At 38.5% G+C, this 21,479-nt stretch overlaps 1 protein-coding gene across 6 annotated transcripts in view; it reads right to left on the bottom strand.

The window, feature by feature from the left end:
* Nucleotides 1-21,479, bottom strand: part of BBS9 (Bardet-Biedl syndrome 9) — a 275,374-nt gene that overhangs the window by 118,578 nt on the left and 135,317 nt on the right. For all 6 annotated transcript variants that reach the window (XM_030509118.1, XM_030509151.1, XM_030509134.1 and 3 more), the window contains one exon: nucleotides 13,329-13,551. In XM_030509118.1, coding sequence (XP_030364978.1) covers nucleotides 13,329-13,551 — 223 coding nt within the window. The remainder of the gene's footprint in view (nucleotides 1-13,328; nucleotides 13,552-21,479) is intronic.

Raw genomic sequence — 21,479 nt, 5'->3', positions numbered from 1 at the left:
ATACTGGAAGGCTGCTATGAGGTCACCACGCAGCCTTCTCTTCTCCAGGCTGAACAGCCCCAACTTTCTCAGCCTGTCTTCATATGGGAGGTGCTCCAGCCCTCTTATCATCCTCGTGGCCCTCCTCTGGACTCGCTCCAACAGCTCCATGTCCTTTTTATGTTGAGGACACCAGAACTGTACGCAGTACTCCAAGTGGGGTCTCACAAGAGCAGAGTAGAGGGGCAGGATCACCTCCTTCGACCTGCTGGTCACGCTTCTTTTGATGCAGCCCAGGATGCGGTTGGCTTTCTGGGCTGCAAGCGCACACTGCCGGCTCATGTTAAGCTTTTCGTCAACCAACACTCCCAAGTCCTTTTCTGCAGGGCTGCTCTGAATCTCTTCTCTGCCCAGCCTGTAGCAGTGCCTGGGGTTGCCCCGACCCAGGTGTAGGACCTTGCACTTGGCTTGGTTAAACTTCATAAGGTTGGCATCGGCCCACCTCACAAGCGTGTCAAGGTCCCTCTGGATGGCATCCCTTCCCTCCAGCGTATCAACCGAACCACACAGCTTGGTGTCGTCGGCAAACTTGCTGAGGGCGCACTCAATCCCACTGTCCATGTCACCGACAAAGATGTTGAACAGGACCGGTCCCAACACCGATCCCTGAGGGACGCCACTCGTCACAGGTTTCCAACTGGACATCGAGCCATTTACCACAACTCTTTGCGTGCGGCCATCGAGCCAGTTTTTTATCCACCGAGTGGTCCATCTATCAAATTGATGTCTCTCCAATTTAGAGACAAGGATGTCATGCGGGACAGTGTCGAATGCTTTGCACAAGTCCAGGTAGATGAACCACAGACTGGGTTGGGTTGGAAGGGACCTTAAAGCTCATCCAGTTCCAGCCCCCTGCCACGGGCAGGGACACCTTCCACTAGAGCAGGTTGCTCCAAGCCCCTGTGTCCAACCTGGCCTTGAACACTGCCAGGGATGGGGCAGCCACAGCTTCTCTGAGCACCCTGTGCCAGCGCCTCAGCGCCCTCACAGGGAAGAGCTTCTGCCTCAGAGCTCATCTCAGTCTCCCCTCTGGCAGGTTAAAGCCATTCCCCCCTGTCCTGTCACTGTATGCCCTTATAAAAAGTCCCTCTCCATATTTCTTGTAGGTCCCCTTTAGCTATTGGAAGATTGTTATAAGGTCTCTGCTAACATAAATGGGTATTTGTGTTTGCATTTCCACTAACACCAAATCTGCAATGAGCTAAAAAACATCTTCTGTAGCTTCCTTTTTGTCCAAACACTGAAGACCCGCCTGAAGTGAATTCAAACTCCCAAGACACTTCTAAAAGAAGTTCACTTCAGAGTTAACATTCACGTGTTCTGCTAAGCCAGGAGGTTACCAACCACTACATGAATATGAGTAAAACAGCAACATACAATACTGTCAAGTAAACAGGAGAAATCTGACTATATTAAACCAATGGCAAAACTCCCATTGGCAAAACGTCAGTGGGGCCAGGATTTCACTCTTATCCTGTTGATCAAAACAATTTCACTGTTCAGGACTAGACTGCTGTGCCTGCCAAGAATTTCCTAATGCAACCTACCATGGTAATTCTTAATTGTAGATCCCTCCACAATGATTCCTTTTTCATTCTACCAAGGTAAACTGTTAACTCACCAAACCTATTACCACATAATCACACAGCACCCCCAACAAAGATCTTGCTTTCATCTTAGCAAGAAGCCAGAGGTACAAAAGCTCTCTTTAGCATAACCTTACCACAGGTCTGAAAATGAATAATTAACACTCCCTCAACACCCGTTACCGACCACTAATGTCGATACCTGCATTAAAAAGGAATGGTTTGAACCAAGAACTGAAGTGCTTTCTTGGTTTGGCAATGCTGTGTTGCAGAAAGCTTCCCATTTTTCTGTGAATCACAAAGTACACACTTGAAACATAGCATGGACCCAAATCCAGAGTAGACTAACCATGAATAGGATGAACTGAACTTCTTATATTTCTTCACAGGGTTTACAATATACCCTGTAACTGCACTAACCAAAATGATCTCATGTACATGCAATCCAATAGCCAGAGAGAATATAGCTATCCACATGAGAATCAATTTTACACTAAACTAGAACAAAACTGGTTTTAATGTGCTGCAAAGATGACCAAAAATAAAGGCTCTTTTTTGACATAGATACCAGTACTTTTCATTTGGAAATATTTAAGAAAGCTGTTGTGATATTGTACAACAAGCATTTTCCCCTTGAGAACTAATTAAATGAAATAATCAAGCAGAACTGGTTAATTTGTTCTCCTCAGACTAGGAAAGCATTGCAACATACTAGTTTTGACAATACAGTGCCTTTGTAGGGTAACATGGCATCATAAGAACCTGACTTACTTTTATAAGGACTTTAAGATAGAACCACAAGAGCATAGGAAAATCCTATCTGTAATATGCAACATGGCCCTTGCTAGATCTTAAACTCTTATTACCTCATCATATCTGGCTGGACTCTACATTATTCCATAGGATTTCTTTCTTCTCAACAATTTATGGTAGAACGTAATCAGACCCAGGATATCTAACATAATTTATTCCACTAACTTTAATCTCCTGTGTAACTCCTGTCACATTATCATCTCCTTTATCTATGACCTGATTCAAATGAGAATGTCAGATTGTAACTTCATTTAAATACCCCTGAACACCAACCTAATACCCCTAATGACTACTCCGGTTACAAGAAACCCTCTTTATTTTAGAGAAGATAAAAACCAAGAATTACTAATTCATATCTATTTAAATAGATTTTAAGATTGGAAGGGAACAGTCTGATCATTTGACCAGACTTTACTCAGAAATGTCCTCCACAAATTCCTGTACGTAATTCAAGCATCCATTTATTTCTAAAGCTGCTTTCAAGAATGTCACCAGCAATTATTTTTACTTAAAAACCCCTCGGTTTTGACTGAAAAGTTTATTTGAAATAAAAGTGCTAGAAGTAATACATGCTTATCGGTACTCTGATAAAGTCTAAAGGTAATAGTGAAAGATTTCTCAGTGCAGCCATAAAATTTAATATAGTTCAGCACCACATAACTTACATTAAAAAAGATGGTTCATAATATTTATTACCCTCTAGTTGCACTATTTCTGTTCAGCCATCCATTTGAATTGAGGTATCCTTCATCATCCACATACATCAGACCTTCTCTTTGATCTCTAATGGTAAATTTAAAGGCTGAGTAAATGCTCTTTGAAACACACAGTGTGGCACAGCTGCTTATTGTTACATAGAAGACAGTAGGTCATTAAAATTGAAACTCAATTAATACAGTGGAACATCCCCCTAATCGCATCCAAACTTTGAAGTAACACCCCTTTCGGTGATATCTCTAATTTACAGTTAACTAGTTTTCTTCAAGTAGAATAACAGTCAAGCTTTGGTTAAGGTCAGAATTAATAAAGTACATCTTTCATCAGAAGACAGAGAGCTACTGGCAATGCACCCTGCTGTGGTATTTGCCCTTACAATACATAGCAAACATCCCACAGATAGGCAGTCTACCATGTTAATCATGTGAAAGCCATCAAGCCTCCAGTTTGCAACAGCTTGCTGAAGGTTTTTATAATCCTGCAAGAAAGCACTGTAGCATTATTTAGTTAACTACACATTATTTTTTATTAGTGCTTTAGCAACATTTGAATTAGCAAAGGGTGAGCTAAACCTTTGCCTCAAAGTTAACTGAACAAAAGCCAGCCTTAGGGATTCAAGTTCATGGAGCTTTTCATTTGTGCCTGCCCCATTCCCACCCCTGCGTGTGGTTCAGCCAGCGACACCATTAGAAAAAAGAACTATTTTAAAGAACTTTCAAATCTACCAGTATCCCAGACTGGTTTGGGTTGAAGGGACCTTAAAGCTCATCCAGTTCCAACCCCCTGCCATGGGGCAGGGACACCTTCCACTAGAGCAGGTTGCTCCAAGCCCCTGTGTTCCAACCTGGCCTTGAACACTGCCAGGGATGGGGCAGCCACAGCTTCTCTGGGCACCCTGTGCCAGCGCCTCAGCACCCTCACAGGGAAGAGCTTCTGCCTCAGAGCTCATCTCAATCTCCCCTCTGGCGGGTTAAAGCCATTCCCCTTGTCTGTCCCTACAGGCCCTTATAAATAAGTCCCTCTCCATATTTCTTTGTAGGCCCCCTACAGGTATTGGAAGACTGTTATAAGGTCACCCCTGAGCCTTCCCTTCTCCAGGCTGAAGCACCTCGTGTTTGATTTCATTTGTATTTTCCAGCTCAAATACCAGATCAAAGTATTAGAGATGGCTGAATCTGAGCACGGGGGCAAGGGAAACATGACTTTATGGACCTTCACTCATCATATGAACGCTAGCTGAACCATCAAACCAGCTTCATGAGCAGACTTAACAACTGACTGCTCACAAAAACTGGAACTGTCATAAACAGGCCTGGTCTTCCAAAATGCTCTCATTCTTAAAAAATTCAATACTGATGATGCACAACTTTGTAACAGTGTCAGGCATTCAGATTTGGGAAGATGTCACCCTTTTTCTCCATTTGGAAAAGCCATCAAGACCGTGGGAGCGGGCAATTCGCAATGAAGCAATTCATAATGAGGAGCTTTACTACAGCCAGATCTGCTGAAGGTGATCACTCAAAGAAAAAACAAGCTACAAATAAAAGGGAAATTGAGAGAGATTCTACACCCCATTGTCTGCCATCCATAACCTAAGACCTTCAAGTGCCACTGTTTTAGTCTCAGGCTGATATACAAGGCTACGAGCAAAAGGTTGCTGAGGCACAGGCTGTGCCCCATGCTAAAACCCAGCCTGTCCAACCACATCTGCCTCCAAATCTGGTGATCCAACCACCCAGAGGCAGAGAAAACGGCCCAGCATCACCAGATGGATCTGGCTGTGTCATATGTTCCCTGAAGTTCAAGGGCTCTCTCTCATGTTAGTATAGTTTAACTTCAGGGAATTACTCCTTAATTGCAGTGTAGCAAAAAAACAAAGACATAATTTATCAGGACAGACATCCCTGGCTCTCTGAAACTCACGACCCAAGAAAATGTTAACTAAACTTACAATAATATTGTCATTTTAAGCTTTATCATATAGTTATGTATTACATAAATAAGCTAGTATAGGATTTATCGTGCTTAGACTAAGACCGAAGGCAACTTCAGCTTCCAATGTTAAAGCCACTCTTTTACCCACTAAAGTTATGAGACCTTTAAAACTCTTTTTTTCTTTTGTTGTTTCAAAAAAGCCTTTCTTTGGGGGAACTTTTCTGTATGCAACTCAAACCCAGCTGTACTTTGCAAGGAAAAACTTTCCAAGAGCCTGGCTCTCTGCAGATTTTTGGCAAATCTATTTGAAAAATTGAAAAGTGGGGGTCTGAGCCAAACCTTACTGAAGTCTATGGAAAAACTCCCATAGATTTCATCAGGGTTTGGATTAGGCTCTAAAAAAGTCTGAAGTAATTGAAAAATCAGTTCTGCATGGACAAAATATGAAATTTTCACCAGGTTTAGATTTATTAGACTCCCTTATGGTAATGTGGAAGAGCAAATACATTTTAAGTGGTGTTAGTGATGTACATATGGCTTTGCACTGGTAATTCACCAGCATTCCACAGACTCATACATGTTACTTACACCGTGTACATAATAAAAATGATGAAATCAACCCACATACACACACACCTTTGCTTCATTTTAAAAAGACCTGAATATTGAGAAACACACTAATATTGTCATAGCTCAAGCAATTTGTTTTGTTTTCAACTGAGAATCAAAACAAAATATGAAGAGTTTCCCTTCCAAAGCTGTAAGCCAAATCCAGTGATAATCCAAAAAAAAGCGATGCAAATAACTATCTCATTCTGGGCACAGTGGCTCCGAACAGTTCAGAATAACCTAACACTAGCAATTTCAGCTAAGATGCATCTAATTTATGGCAGTGTAAGAGAAAAGTCAGGTTTACTCAACCTAAATGTGCCAGAAAACAAAGCAAAGTAGCAAATGCAAAACAAATGGGTTGTGGTACCTGAAATAAAGGCCACAACATCTCTGGGTGTTTAAACAGTTGCATCTCTGCTGACTAAAGGATGCTACTTCCAGTCAGAAGAAAATGAATAAGCCATTAACCTTTACACGTTCTGGCTTGAGCTATATATCACATTAAAAGAAATATTTACAATCCACTTCAGAGAAACGTTGCACACACATAAAAAAGAAAAATAAAGGAAAAAAGGAAAGGCTCCCAAAGAACCTGTTTTCAGCATTTTAAGAGAGGAGGGATGACCTGGAAATTATTTTCCACCACCCCCTTCCATCCCTCTGTAATATCTTTCCCCCAGTACCTTTTTGCGGATGGGTATGTTTTTCTGTGGCTGTACTTAGGCAAAGTAGACAATCACTGTAATTTCGTGGTGGTCTTGTCTAGATAGGGACTGGAAATGACAAGTAATGTCATCTAAACTGCAGAGTTAATTATGCTCCTCAAATGCCCATAGCTCATGTACGAATACCAATGCACCCCACCAGACAGGCTGTTCTCGAAGTATCACAGGAAATGAAAACTCAAAGGAACCAAGAGAAACCTGTTAAGTGGAAATCCAAAGTATGCCTGGACGTACAAGACTGACTCCCTATTAATAGCATACATTAAAGACAAGGATTATGCTACATTATAAAAGTTTGGCGTTATTTTAAAATAGATTACATCATCTGCTACAGCCTCTTAAAATAACTATTTAGGTTTCACTTTTTTACTTGCTGCTATTGAGTCTTCTGAACTAGAAGGTCAGAGGCTGCATGCTCTCTCCTTTAAGCAACACTTTTTCCATAGTTTTGAACAGTTAGCTTCTAAGTGCAGATTTCAGAAGCTTATTTCTGCTCGTGGTCTCCCAAGGACTCAAACAATTCAGAAAATAAAGCCCAATGACAAGCACGATCATTAGGGGAAATTCTTTCAACTGACAATTATTTTCACCAAAAGCTTACCTCAACATTATGAATCATTTGTGACCACTTATACTTAAGTGGGACATATTAAAATTTAATGGATTTTGATGCAAAGAGCCAGCAATAGGATTGTGCACACCAAGGCACTAATGTGTTGATCCTGTGCTTAGATGAGGCAAGTTGGAATTGCGACGCTGCCAACTACATTTCATAGTACAACAAATGAATGAATCCCAAATCTCAAGCGGGATTTCTTTTTTATTCATTATGCATGACATTTTCCTCTTTAAATTATTCATTTTTTGAAGAAATGTTATGGCTTTAGCCTCCTTAACCTTTGTACTCCTTCCCTCTGTGGTTTTTGCCAGCTGTAATATCAATTGAGATGGGGAGATTTTCTAAACAACATAATAAAAAACCTTCTCACAACCCTGCACACAAACGTGTCTTGTTACACTTCCATCTTATTCTGCCCCTTCTCACAATACTGGAATCTGGAAATGTCCTGAAAAAAGCCAAATATGTTTTTTCTATCAGTACCTGTTTTTCAATAAGAAGAAATGAATACCAATGCTCTACCATCGTTCATGTAATCCCTGAAAATTAACCACTTAGAGAACTATCATTTGAGTCCAGGAGGGTGATGAGATTTGACTGAATTCATTACAATTAAAGACCACCTCTGACATCCTTCCTCATTCTTTTCCTCTGTCTGATCTTCAGATTTCCATTTTTAAATGTGTTCATCTGACCATGCGAATGATACAAGAACAGGCCACAAGACAAGCTGGCTCTCTCCAGTCTATTAATCTGTAACCTGTGTTTCAACAGTAAAACACAAAATCAACTGTATGTAGGAGCTACAGTGCAAGACTGAGAGGCCTATTTGAATCCTATTTATACACAGGTGTTACTGGCTCATGGGATGACCCTGGGAGTGTCACTTGATTTCTCTATTGTTTAATTTTTCTTTCCACAGAAATAAATTACTGAAGTTACTAAAACAATAGAATAAAAGTTTGAAAGAGTAAAGAAAGTTACAATGGGAAGAAGTTACAAAGAGTAAAGATTCCCATCAGAGAGCTAAACAGTCAATGTTTCTGGCTCCACCAAGCTATTCTTAAGCTTTTCTTGAGCAACCACAGATCTTGTTGCTGTAAGCACTCCCAAAATTCTCCCTAATGATTTGCTACTCCCCTTCCTTTTCACTACATCAGCTTTATGGGGCAAGGGACATATTTTAGTCTCAAAAATAGAACTCAAATAATTAAATTTTTTGATATGTTACTATTTGCTTATTTCTAGACTTTTCTATTAAGATAGAACTGTTCCTCATGAACAGCCGATACCTTTCTGCAAAAATACTTTACATGTGGAGCACTACAAGTCACATTAAAGCTGCAGCACCGTATCGTGTCCCATTATACACCGCATCATGTCTCATTATTAGCTGGCATGACACAGTGGAACAGAAGTGCATGACGATGCTGAGGGCTGCAAGAGTTATGGCAACTTCTTTGTTCTTATTATCGTTCTTATGTGATTACCATCTGCAATTAGAGGGAGAGAAGAAAGTTATGTTTAAACTGGCACAACAGCTCAGCCATGCAGGGCTGCACAAATTGGATACAGAAGTACACAATGATCACACTGTTTATGGATTCAGTCTCCATTACGCCTTTGTTAAACCTTGCTAAAATCTCATTGCCCGACAGATCCACACTTGTACCACAGGATTTAATCTGCAGTTACTGCTTTGGGACACCCAGATTAACAGCTGTTGAGGAAAAGGGTCTTCTACCCTTTTATTGCTACCTCTCCTTGTCATTTACTCCCTTGGGTGGCTAGTGATACGGTTACGTGCTCCAACTATCACAATGACAAAATTGTGCATGTAGTTGCATGGACATCAAAGGGCACAGTATGGAGAAGGAAACTAGTGAAGTGGAATGTAGAGAGGAGAAATGCAAAAAATAATTGAGGAAAACCAGTGAAAACCAAAGCAGAGCCATCACAGAATGATCTGGGTTGGAAGGGACCTTAAAGATCATCTAGGTCCAACCCCACTCTGGCAGCCTTACTAGAAGGAAGAACTACAGAGATAAAAAGTATACGTTTTACCAAAGGTTTGTTGCTTTAAGGCAGCAGTGAAAAGTATGGGAAATTTGATACAGTGATGATGGATCTGTTTTGGTTTTAATGCAAGCAGTACACAACTTTTCACAGAGAAACCTTTATCTGGGCATGGGAACACCAGCTTCTTCAGGCAAAACAAAAACAACATGTACTTGTTAAAATGCAAACATATGTTAACTTCAGATTCAGATAAATATGTCTATAAGTTTTGAGCACTTAAGAAAATGAAGGTTAGTGAATGTGATACTTTAGTGATACAGAGCTATACTTTATATAGAAATAAATCTAGTCAGCAAATATAAACAAAAATCTAAATGCAGAGTTCAGTCTTTTTGTATCATCTCGTACATTAAAAATCACTTTTTCACTCTCAGTAAATAACCCACTTCCTGGGGGAATCAGTCCTTCAAGGTATTTTTTTTGACCAACCTGTATGATTTTATAGAAGCTAGAAAAGATGAGTTAAGAGTTTTCATTGCAACAGCTAAAGTGAGTTAAATATCAACTGCATATTTAAGGACCTGAGCCAACAAATTCAGAGGAATGAGTTGGCTTGCAGTGTTTGTAAGTGTACTTTAAAGGTCTCTGGGTACATTCCAGAAAAAAGTCCTCAGCAAACTGACTTCCAATAAGAAATAGGCACTTTTATTAAGGTTTAGATTCCTGAGATTAAAGATACCTACCAATGTCCTCTGGGCACTTTTGTAAATGGTACCATCTCATGAAACAGGTGAGGAACACAGTGAAAAAGATGGGTAAAATGCTGAATCTCTTTTGGCCAACAACATTTTCCACTGACCTCAGTGGACCACCAGTTGCATTCATCAGCACTGACCAGTCTTCAGGTGTATGAAATCCTTGCAGGTACTTGCGGCAGGCTTTGTGAATAAAACTTCTCTTTCATTTTTCCTTACGCAGATCTAATAATCATTGCTAAAAACCTTTATGAATACCCAATATATTTAAACTAAGAGAAAAAAATCTAAAATCATTATTTCAAGGGTTACCAAAGGGAAAAAAAGTAGTTTATTGCTACAGGAAACCTATGGAAAATATATTAAGCGAGAATCACATTTCACAATGGACTATAGTCTTCAGTGGAGATTAACAACACTGGACTTGTGTCACATCTATGAGAAAAAAACTATACTGGCAATTTTTATACACTTCTGTGCACCAGCATGGAGGGCTATGCAAAGCTGCCAGTGCACCATGATCTCAGGCTAACAATACTTAAGTTCCAGGAAAAGTTTTCCAAGTCATCTGTCAGCCTCCCAGGATTTTGAGCATATCTGCCAATAGTTCAAAGTCTTGTCTAGTCCTCGCTGCTGACTTCTGTGCCTTCTTCAGGCTGCTCAATTACTTTGGAGCCATTTTAAATTACATGATTCTCACTTATCCAGGCAAAAAGTACTGTAATTGCTTCTGAAATAATACTACCATGACAGTGAGTACAAATAGCAAACACTACATTTTGCAAAAACCATTCTGTGTTAAAAGTCCACACTATGAAGTCTGAGAATGCCTGAGTTACACTGCTTGTTTCCCCCTCCTAATGACCAAGGAAGAATTAATAATTAACAGCCTAAGAGAGGAATGCGCAACAACGAGAATCCTATTTTTTCAGGTAGCACAAACTAGTAATAGTCTTTCTTGACAGTACGCTCTCTGTGTACGACGGACTTTGCAGCAATGTTTATGTCTAATACATATATAAAAATGAACATTGTTCTTCCAGGAACTCAAATCCACATGTTTTTCCAATTAGTCCTGACATTCTCCTCAAGTTTAGTAGCATGTAAACAGAATGTTCCTTAAGGAATATGACACATTCTTTCGCATCCCAGTTTTCCAGTGAAGAACACAGCTCCAAAATGGGTGATATTCACTCATGGATATCACAGCACAATTTTGAAAAGAGGTTTTTATAAGCTTATGCAAGAAATAACAAAAAGCTAGAAAAACTTTCGTCTTCCAAAGCATGACTCTGAATACATTATTGGTGCATATGTGTATTTAATGTGGCAAAGCAACTTGTCTTTCAAGTTAGCATTTACCCATTCATAATCTGAGTGATAGAATCATGATTATACAAAGCAGAATTATGATCAACTTGACAACTTAAAGCTATGAAGACAAAGTGTCAAGGCACATATACACTACCACGTTTAGGAAACTAATACCATATATCTAAATAGAAAATGAGAAACATCTGTTTAGGTAACAAATGTACAGAAAAGGGTCTGGAGATTGAGATGGAGCAGAGTATAGGAGGGTATAGTCCCTGCTACAGATTAAAAGAAAAGCATTCCATTTTGGAAAACAGACAGTAAGAACTGAAAATCATCATGAAAATATGAGATAATTTAGTCACAATTAGTACAAAAGAAAAAGTTACTGAAGGGATGTACCAAAAAGCTTCCAAAGCTTTAAACATTACAGAGAACATCATTAATTGCCACCTCCACCTTCAATATTCACAATAAACCAGTTTGATTTGCAGGAAAAACAATGTATATGAAATATTAGAAAAATCTTCCAATAAGGACAGTGGTGAAGCAATACTGCAAATAGTGCTCCAACGGAACAACAGGATGGTTTGGGTTGGAAGGGAGCTTAAAGCTCATCCAGTTCCAACCCCCTGCCACGGGCAGGGACACCTTCCACTAGAGCAGGTTGCTCCAAGCCCCTGTGTCCAACCTGGCCTTGAACACTGCCAGGGATGGGGCAGCCACAGCTTCTCAAGCAGACTGACACCTAAACAAGTCTCCAATTAGCAACATCTGACACCTCTTAAGGTTTTCAAAGCAATCCTGCAAAACACACAGGATATTATAGGAGACCTTTAAAGCTACAGAATTAATTCACTGCAGGCCATCAGGATTTATAGTGTAAGTTCTCGCACCCATTTAACTCAGTACATGACAACCTGGGTGGTCTGCTTCACCTTTCCCTGGCACTGACCCACACTTTGGGTTGGCACTGCTCCCTAAGCCCTTCACTGTTCCTCTCATCCAACCAAAGTGAACCAGTCATGATTGCCAAAGTCAACACAGTGCATGCTATAGCCTGATGTGGCTTACAGTCGCAATCATATTTAGCCAATGATTCTGATTAACTTTTAATCATCCTCGTAAGAACATTTTACATACTGGAAAACTACCACATCCCTTCTCAACCTTCTCTTCCTTTTTTCCCTTAGAATGAACAAAAATAAAAATTGTTTCAATCACTTATACTATTTGTGCTCTTCTCTGAAATAGTAATTATAGATATCCTCATTAAAAGTCATATTACTAGATCCCAAAGTTGGAATTCACCTTTAATCGGATCATGTTGCTGACTGTTATTCAGTTGCAGGTACACTCTAACCCCCAGGAGTTTATCCTATGGCAACCATGCTTAAGTTTGTCTGATTCTTGCTTTAGGTAGAGTTTTTTGCCCTTGTCTCAACTGAACACCTCTTACCAACTTCAGCTCCTTCCTCTAATTTATCAAGCTCCATTATTGCTCTTTCAATGTACTTGAAATTACTGCTAGCTTGCTGCAAAACCACAATTCTAACATTAATGCTCATATTCCATCACTGAAGCCATTAAAGAAAATAATGAACAAACCCAGACCCAGCAGAGACCACGGCACACAGCTAACATATACACTTGGATTAACTACAAATACTGATAGCTATTTTCTAAAGGGCATGTTTCAAGTAGTTGCACATGTGAAGATAATCATCAGCTTTTCAATGTGGCTTCAGGCAACTTGTCTAGATTTCAAGGTACCCCATCTCAAACATATCAAATATAGCTTCTAGAAATCCAGCTTACTGTTATAGTGCTGCGATGCCAGAAGGGTTCTAGGCACTTTTAAACACATTTCTAAAAGTTAGCTGCTACAGAAAAAGGAGTCTCCGCTGTTAAGAAAAAGAATAGTTTTAAGAAAAAGTGGCATTGAACAAAATCCTCAAGATAAGGACAGTTACACTATTGAACAATTACGGGACCATCTTTGGCTAGAGACTGAGATAAAACTTGGATTTAGTATTTTCTTAATATTACTTAACTCATTCTACTGGTCAGCAACACAACCAGTGTTTGGTTTCCACAACCAGTGAAAACTGCTCACACAACCATATGTGCATAGTTTTTAGTTTTAATATACAAATACATATTGTGAATCGTGAACATGTACTTCATGTCTCACCTGGCACGACAGCAGCTTGCTGAGTGGCTGAGTCTGTACTTAGGGAAAGGCGACCACCTTTGGCCAATCTATCACAGAAGAGGGTGATGTTCTTCTTCAGTCTGCTGGTATCTTTGGGCATGCACAACTGGCTGCTGAGAGACAGAGCCTGCTCCTTAGAGCTCTTTGACAAACAAGTTCGTAACAAGTAAGAAATGGCAGCATCCACAGTTTCTTCCCAACCCTGGATTAAAGAAAAGGAAATTAAATAAAATTAGGTGAATATAATATGATCTAGCATATTAAAAAACAAACTAACAAATCAAGGACTAAGAATTTGAAAGTGATAGCAATACATTAAATACAATTTAGGGGTTAACAAATGTCATGAAATCCCAGTTCTTCAGCTTGTACAAGCAAAAACTGAAAAAAACTCTGAAATTGATTGACAAGATTTAAGATTGAATTTAAGATTGACATAACAGTTAAATTCAGTAGTTGTATTAATAACAAAACCAGGAGTTCTTAGATGTAACATTTAGAATTAAGAGCAGAATTGAGATGTAAATACAAATATAATATGTGGTATATAACATTATGCTGATGATATGTCAAGGACAGGGAAAAAAAAGCCAAAAACATGTTATAAATTCTTTGGAATCACTGTCTAAGATTCTGACAATATGCCAATAGCACGGAGCATCATGACTGCAATCAAAATCTGCAGACAGTCAGCATCTATCTATCAGACTGATTAACTTTAAATCACGATACCCACAGCATTAGCAGAGATGTGTCAGTGCTCTGATAAGCTGCGACTTAGATTTCTAACAGCATCATGTCGAGCTGTAAACATTTATAAGCCACCGGTTTAGTAATCAGTTAAGTTAAAACATGCAGCTACCTATGGAAAAGCTTTCAGGAGGAAAAGCTGTATTCAGGTCATATTCAGTATACGTATTTCCACAAAATCGTTTACTCCTCCAAATACCACTCAGAAGAGACAAGGAAGTTTATTTTCCTGAGGCAGCTTGAAGAGCACCTTTAAAATGGTTCAAGTTTGTAATCTGTACTATGGTTTTCAGTGACATGAACAAATCAAAGATTTTCCTTCAAGTAAGAATCCCAGATAGCAGAAGTCTTTACCTTTTGTGCAACGTTATTAGGTTAATACATAAAATCTAATATGATATCTATCTCATTTATGCAATATGCAATGCCGAATTGACTCATCTTGATGCATTCTTAATCTTAAATTACAGTCTGTGATGAGACTGTGTCATCAATCCGAAACTTCTGTAATTAATGAACCTGCAAGACAGTCCTGAAGCCTGCTCATGTCTTTTTATGACAATGATATAGTGCTTGGACAGAGTTAGTAACTAATACAGGGCTTTGTGGTCTGCTAACCTCAGGACTCATAACATCTCTCAGCATTCAACTACCTGTATAAGCAAATTTTATATACGTGCTGCCTACACGTACAGGGAAGTAATATTCAGTTGCTATAGTATTAGTGTAGTGTCTGCTCTCCAAACATTCCTGATTGGTTGGGACATATTTTGGCAATAGTCTTTCCTGACTGTGAAGGTTTTGAGGCTACAGTCTGGAACCCCCCAGCTCCATCTGCTGCTAAGCTAACAGAAGGTGACACCAAGACAGCTCTTTACATGGCAATTACGCAGTCATAACTCCCCCCCCAACAAACCTCAAGTATCCACTTGTAGTTAATACAAACCTAGAGCCTTCTATTTTTTTAACTCTTTCTCATGATGCATTCTACTTGACTGAAAACACTCAGATGAACAGCAAAATCACCTATCTATCCAAACTTTCATGACTGGGTAAGCGTAACATTTGAAAGAATGATGGTGTCAACCCTCTTGGAGTCCACTGTCAAACAAATAAGGTTTATTAATTTCTTTAATTAGATATCTATGGCTTTGGTGAAGGCTAGGGTACTACTTTTGACACAAAGAAGCAAAGGCCACCCTTCCTGACTTTGTTACCTCCTAAGAATAGGTTCAGGACAGATGCTTACTAGTGGTCAAGTACATCAGAGACCAGAGTCACAGGCACTTCATCCTGGTCCAAACATATACTATTCTTAATAGTGTCCTGAAAACATGCTGTGTATGTATAAAGCATTTACATTTTGCAGAGGAACAGGATCAACTAGTGAGGTTTTCATAGTCAACATTTACCTTTCCTGACTTCAGAACAATGATATTAAACTACTGTCTTATCTAGATTCCCCCCCAAAAAAACCCATGTAGATCAGAAAAATCATGCCAGTCAATCAATACAGTAGTAGCTTAACGTTTTTCAGATATTCTAGAAAGAGTCCGCTGGAGTGTGATCCATCCACTGACCTGTGATGGTGACAGGAAATAATCCATTCTGCAGCCAATTTAAAGAGGTTAATGAGCTGGTAAATGCTGTCTACTTTCCCACATACTGGGCAATGAAACTTAATATGTACCAAGCATCGAAAACAATCAGCCCAGGCACTCCTCATTATACTACAAATCATGAAAAATAAGACAATACAAACATCAGAATCTTGAGTTTCACTAAAAGACAAAGAAACACGTGATTAACTGGTGTCAGCATACAGTAGCTGAGAAGCTGGCCAATACATCCCTCCAAATAAGTTATATAAATGCAGGCAAAAGGAGCATTTAAATAAGGAGACTGAAATATAAGCTAAGGAAAGTCAGGAAATTAAAAGTGGCTAGTATTCCGTCCTTGGCTCACACAGGTATGTTTTACTTTATACCTTAACATTTTCCAATCCTTGTTCTTGTATCTAATTTCCACGTAAAACTGGTTTCTCAGTAGACCATAAAGCTATCTTCTTCGATTCAATGACTGTTGATGTAGTAAGTCCACTCAAATCCAAAGCAGCCTTTATGATTAGGGAAAGAGTACACAAAAGCTACCTCTACATGAAAAAAAACTTCACGATTGCAATCTGTTAAGGTGATTTTATACAACTAGGAATTGATGGCTGCAAATAAGACTGCATTTGTCAGCAATTTTTATTGGTGCAAGGGGAGAATTGAAAGAACAAGAAAAACGCTTCACCCCTTACACGTTAAAAAGCTAAAAGATGTTTGAAAATGAAAGTGTCCAAGTCTATACCCCACACTGAAGAATGATTCTACAGCCATGGTTGTAATATTCACTAATGGCTTGTTGTGTACTATTCTGCATATTTGAGGTCTGAAAGGAACACCTTCAACAGAAGTGTGATACCAGTAATCCATCATCCTATGACCAGCAAGCGTTGCCGTAACTGCCACAGCAAATATAAGTGAAGACTCACAGGAAGACATATTACTAAATCGTGCAAATTCTTTATATTGACTGTATGACCTGAAATAGGTATGAAAAATATTCAATTCATCAATTTAACTTTTTTATTGGGAAAGACTTGGCTTCATATTTTGCATGTACACATTATTATTTTTCTCTTGTAGGTAATAGGAAGAGATTGGCGCTTTATTTTAACCAAATCACATACTCTGCAAGGCTCTGAAGACCAAATGATACCAGAAGGACTAAGACTGTAGTAGTACACGTAACTTATATTTCATGCATATTACCATTAAGGATCCTCAGGCGTCACGGCGTATCTGAGTGTAACTGTGATTCTACATTTGCTCTCACTTAGGCATAAGATTCAATCCAGGGTACCTAATTTTCAGGAAGATTTTTAGGTTCTACCATTTGCTGAATAAGAAGAAACGTTCAAAATTATTTTCTCTGCAGGGTAAATGACCAGCTTAGTGTTATTCTAAAATTCTAGGCAATAAAACTGGAGGCCCATCGAGCTTCTGAGATCTCACACTGCAAATAAACTGGCACGCTGTAGAAAGGGCACTGATCCTGTGACACAATATGCACATGGAGAATGTGGTTAATAGTGAAGTTGACCAGATGACCCAATGACTCTTCTTCAATTTTAATGTAGATAATTGAGGAGACTCCATTTTGCTAAGCTATTAGCCTAACAATGTTTTTCTTCCCTAGATGTAAGAGGGTTCCTTTTGAATGCAAACTCTAGTTCACTGTGATTCTTAATACAAGAAAAGTAGAGGTCAGTAGGCCTAACAAAGACACTCAGAACCAATTCTATTCTTGTACTACATAATGCAGAAGAGCAGCAACCTCTCAACAAATGATTGCTAATGATAGAGGCCCACTATGACACAGTATTATTCTACAATGGTTAAACGTTTTCATAGCTGTTTCTCCATTAGGCCACTCTGTTTTGCTTCAATTAAATCTGCCAGTTCCTTTTAGAAAGCCAAGTAAAGTGGCTTGTGATCATCAGGAAAAAAAATCTTTCAACATTTCACAAGACTCACAAAACCAAGAATAAGTAGTATTAAAATAGCCTCTTCAATCTGCAGTTATAATGTTTTGTAGGATAATGTGCATATCTTGAAACTGCAAGAATACTGACTCCTATTCAGGACCACAATCTGCTATAAAAGCAGCTTTAAGCAATCACTGCAATCAGCTGAACCCCATCCTAATATCAACATCTGCTGCACTGCATCAAAGAACACGTCAACCCACGACGCTAAGAATTATTTTTTCTCCATAAAAATGCCAAGTAAGCTACATCAATAGAGGCTAAAAATTCAGTTTACTGTCCAAATAATCAGAGAACTCTAGGGATTGTGGAAAATTTACCTAGAGACCTACAAATTAATACTATTTGTCTTAAGTGTAAATAAATCATTCTATTAACACATTGGAAACTTGAACAAGATTGTTCCTGGGTTGTGTTCATGAGCCAGACAGACATGTGATTCTGTATCTTAAGTCTCACCTTAAAAGACTGAATTTAGTTTGAAAGCCTTTATCATTAATATTATTCCTAAGGCAACAGCCATTTTTCAAGCTGCCTATGAAGTAATGTATCCTGGAGTGATAGTCCAGACAGTTCTGAAAGAATACAAATGCCATGTGAAACATACTGCAAAAACTATGCAGAATTGGTGCAAGCTAAATTACGGGAATTCTTACAGCTGTTAAGTTGGGAATTTGCCTGGCTATATCTTATTTCTTGATTTTAGTCACAATAATGATTTCATCAGCTCTCAGAAATGCTATAATACTTAGAAGTATACCTTACTGTATGAAACCCCAGGCATTTATACTTCTCCAAATCACCAAAGAGGAGGTTTCTGTATCTGAAAGCACTAGATATGCTAATTCACAAGAAACACCAGCTGTGGGTCTCTCAACACTTTGCTTTTACAGTGATTAAAACAAAAATTATCTTATTTGTTACACATATAAACTGGTAATTCACTAATCCAGGGCTACTGAACTGGTAGTCTCCAACACAGGCACAGACCATGAGCCAATTTCGCTGTGCTACCAGGCATCCTAACCTACGTTCTTCTAGCATATTCTATATTTCTAACTGACCTATCTGTCTAGAACAGGAGATAACAGCCACAGCAGCCATGCAGACAGTGTGCAATATCTACCTTTCTGCTAGAAACGGAGCTGCCAAATGTTTCTTGTCAGTGTCCCTGAGAAATTACTGCTAAAATGAATTGATAAAGCATTAAGGAGATTTTTTTGAACAGTCTTAGTAGAATTCTAGAAGCAGCCAAGCAAATAGGCTGTATACCTATATAAAACCCAAAAAATGCAGTAAAATATTACTGACGTCTTAACGTATTAAACTTTGAACAGTCCCAAGAGATGGTATTTTTTAGGATGCACATGGCACGGTTGAAGAATTATCATTGTAACAATATAAAAACAGTTTTCTTCAACATAGTGCATTAAAACATCTACCTCTGGAATACCTAAAAAGCTGGGAAATAGTAAAATCCTACAGACAAGTGGAATTAAAGTCTGATGAAAATCCAGACAAGTGACTCAAGCTTAAACACATTCCAAATCTATTAAGTGCCTAAGAGGGACATTTGTAGTGCACACAGAATACAAAAACCAGCAGCAGAGATTCTTATACTAATCCTGCTCTCTCTAATCGTATCTTCCTTTAAATCAAATATCATGTATAATAATAACTGATCTGATTTTTATTTCTATTGGTATTTAAAATAATTCAAATCTAACAGTTTACAGACTGATGAAAGCAATATCAAAGTGAGGATACGACTGAACATCCAAAACAAGGTACGAGACAGAACAACTAAAATGAAGAAGATTAGTAAGGTATGTAGCTCTAGAAGAAGAGTTCAAACCAGCAAATGAATCAATTTCATTTTAATTCAAGGAAAGAATTTTAGGCAGAAAATCATCCTTATTAGTGAGATGGGACTCTGAAGTCATACCCTATTGAGTTATGACTCAAAAGAGCTACATTATAGAGCTTTAACTCTTATTAAGGATTTGGAGTTAGCATACTTAACCTACTCCAAACCTAACTACGATTTATTTTAAACACAAGGGATAAAAAACAAATGTAAAACCCAGGAAAGTACAAGGTAACACCTTGATAACTGACTGCAACATGTCATGTCCTGAACACTCAAGTGCTGTAGGGATCCTGATACCACAGATATTTAAGGTATGAAAGATTAAAGCATCTATGAATAATAAGAAGTGGAAGAGTGCAGAAAGGAATCAAGACTTATACAGGAAACTATATGAGATCTCTATAATGTTTATTGAATTAGTCTGAGTATAGCACAACAGATCTGTGCAGACCTATTTAACAATAACTATCCATGCTAGCAACTATTTTTAAGCTACTTTAGCACATCTAATTCAACTATTAGTATCTCACATTTTCAGGTAGTGGGTTGTAAATATCAGCTTCAGGAAAAAACGCTTTGTGAGTCAGGTTTTGTTTCTGAAGTGGCGCAGACTCTTAACATTTCTGCACAGCTCTGCTGTAACTGCCAGTGACAACAGAAACAGCAACTTGATCTGGGCAGCGTAGAAATACTTATTTAATAGAAGCTTCAGCTCTTCATTCTGAATCCTGCATATACTGATATCCTCTGGCAACTTCGCCCGAAAGAAATCTATATGACAGATTCCTCCTGAAAAGCACACATTTAAAAGTTTCTCCTTTCTCTGGTATTTTTGTCCTCTGAAGCACAATTCAAAAAGCACTGTTCATTCCTGTACTAAAGATTAGACTAAGAGATTTTAGAGGATTCTATTCCATGGACATTTAACTAAACCAAGATTTGCCAAAATCTCCTTTTCTAATGTCTTCAGGTATGGAAGGAAAGCTGAAAAAGCATGTGGCTCAGAAACCCACATAGCCATTTTAATGCTATCTTATATAATATACACTTTCTCTTTTAGGACTAGTGCTCCTAAACTAACATTTCACCAAAGATCTTCTGGAAAAATGAGAATGTAGAAGCATAGTACTAAAGCATTGGGTGTTTCAGGAATCTAGAAAATTGAAAGCACTCCTAAACAAAGGTGTGTTCCATCAAGATAATGGCCTCTATCATTAAAGATGGTCATTTATTTTTCAAGTCTCATTTGGAAGAAAGTCCTGCTCAGAGAAATTAATTATTATTATTAGCAGTTGTAGATTTTCATGTACTAATGAAACAACTGATAACATGTTTAGAGAGTGTTTCACCTGTAAGAAAGCAGAACTACTCCAGGTGGGGATCACAGTCAGTATTTCTGCAGCTGCTCAACTCTTCTGTGATATTGGATTTAGTAATTTGTTCTCAGGAAAGCAGATGCTTCACCAAAACATGACAGATCAGGGTGACTACAGATGGTGGGTTATTTGTTCCTCCATTAAAATTTAATTAGTATCTGATTTTTATAGCCAAATTTCCACATGGGCTGAGTCCTTCAGGACTGGATGTTCTTCATTTGCACAGAAAGACTTTCAAAATTAGGTTAGAATTAGATCAGAATTAGACTAGAATTAGATCAGTAGTTTTCTTCCTGACAAGCCATGTGTACTGATATTGCCCAACTCCTCTTTCAAATTGTCCTATATCTCAAAATTGGAGCAACCCAGAGTGTGGCCTAACACCTTGTTTTATTTTATTCCTGGACAACAGTGAAAACAGCGAAGATCTCTAAGGCAGAGTGGGTAAAATGCAGAGAAAAGGGTACATTCTTCTAATTGTACAGTTACTCCTTTAGTAATGCATGTTTGTTGTAATTCAAATACATTCTATCTGGAATCAT

This window comes from Strigops habroptila, chromosome 1 (genome assembly GCF_004027225.2).
Source record: "Strigops habroptila isolate Jane chromosome 1, bStrHab1.2.pri, whole genome shotgun sequence".
NCBI classification, from domain to species: Eukaryota; Metazoa; Chordata; class Aves; order Psittaciformes; family Psittacidae; genus Strigops; species Strigops habroptila.
The sequence above is the reverse complement of the archived record's forward strand: the minus strand, read 5'-3'. Positions and strand labels throughout refer to the sequence as shown.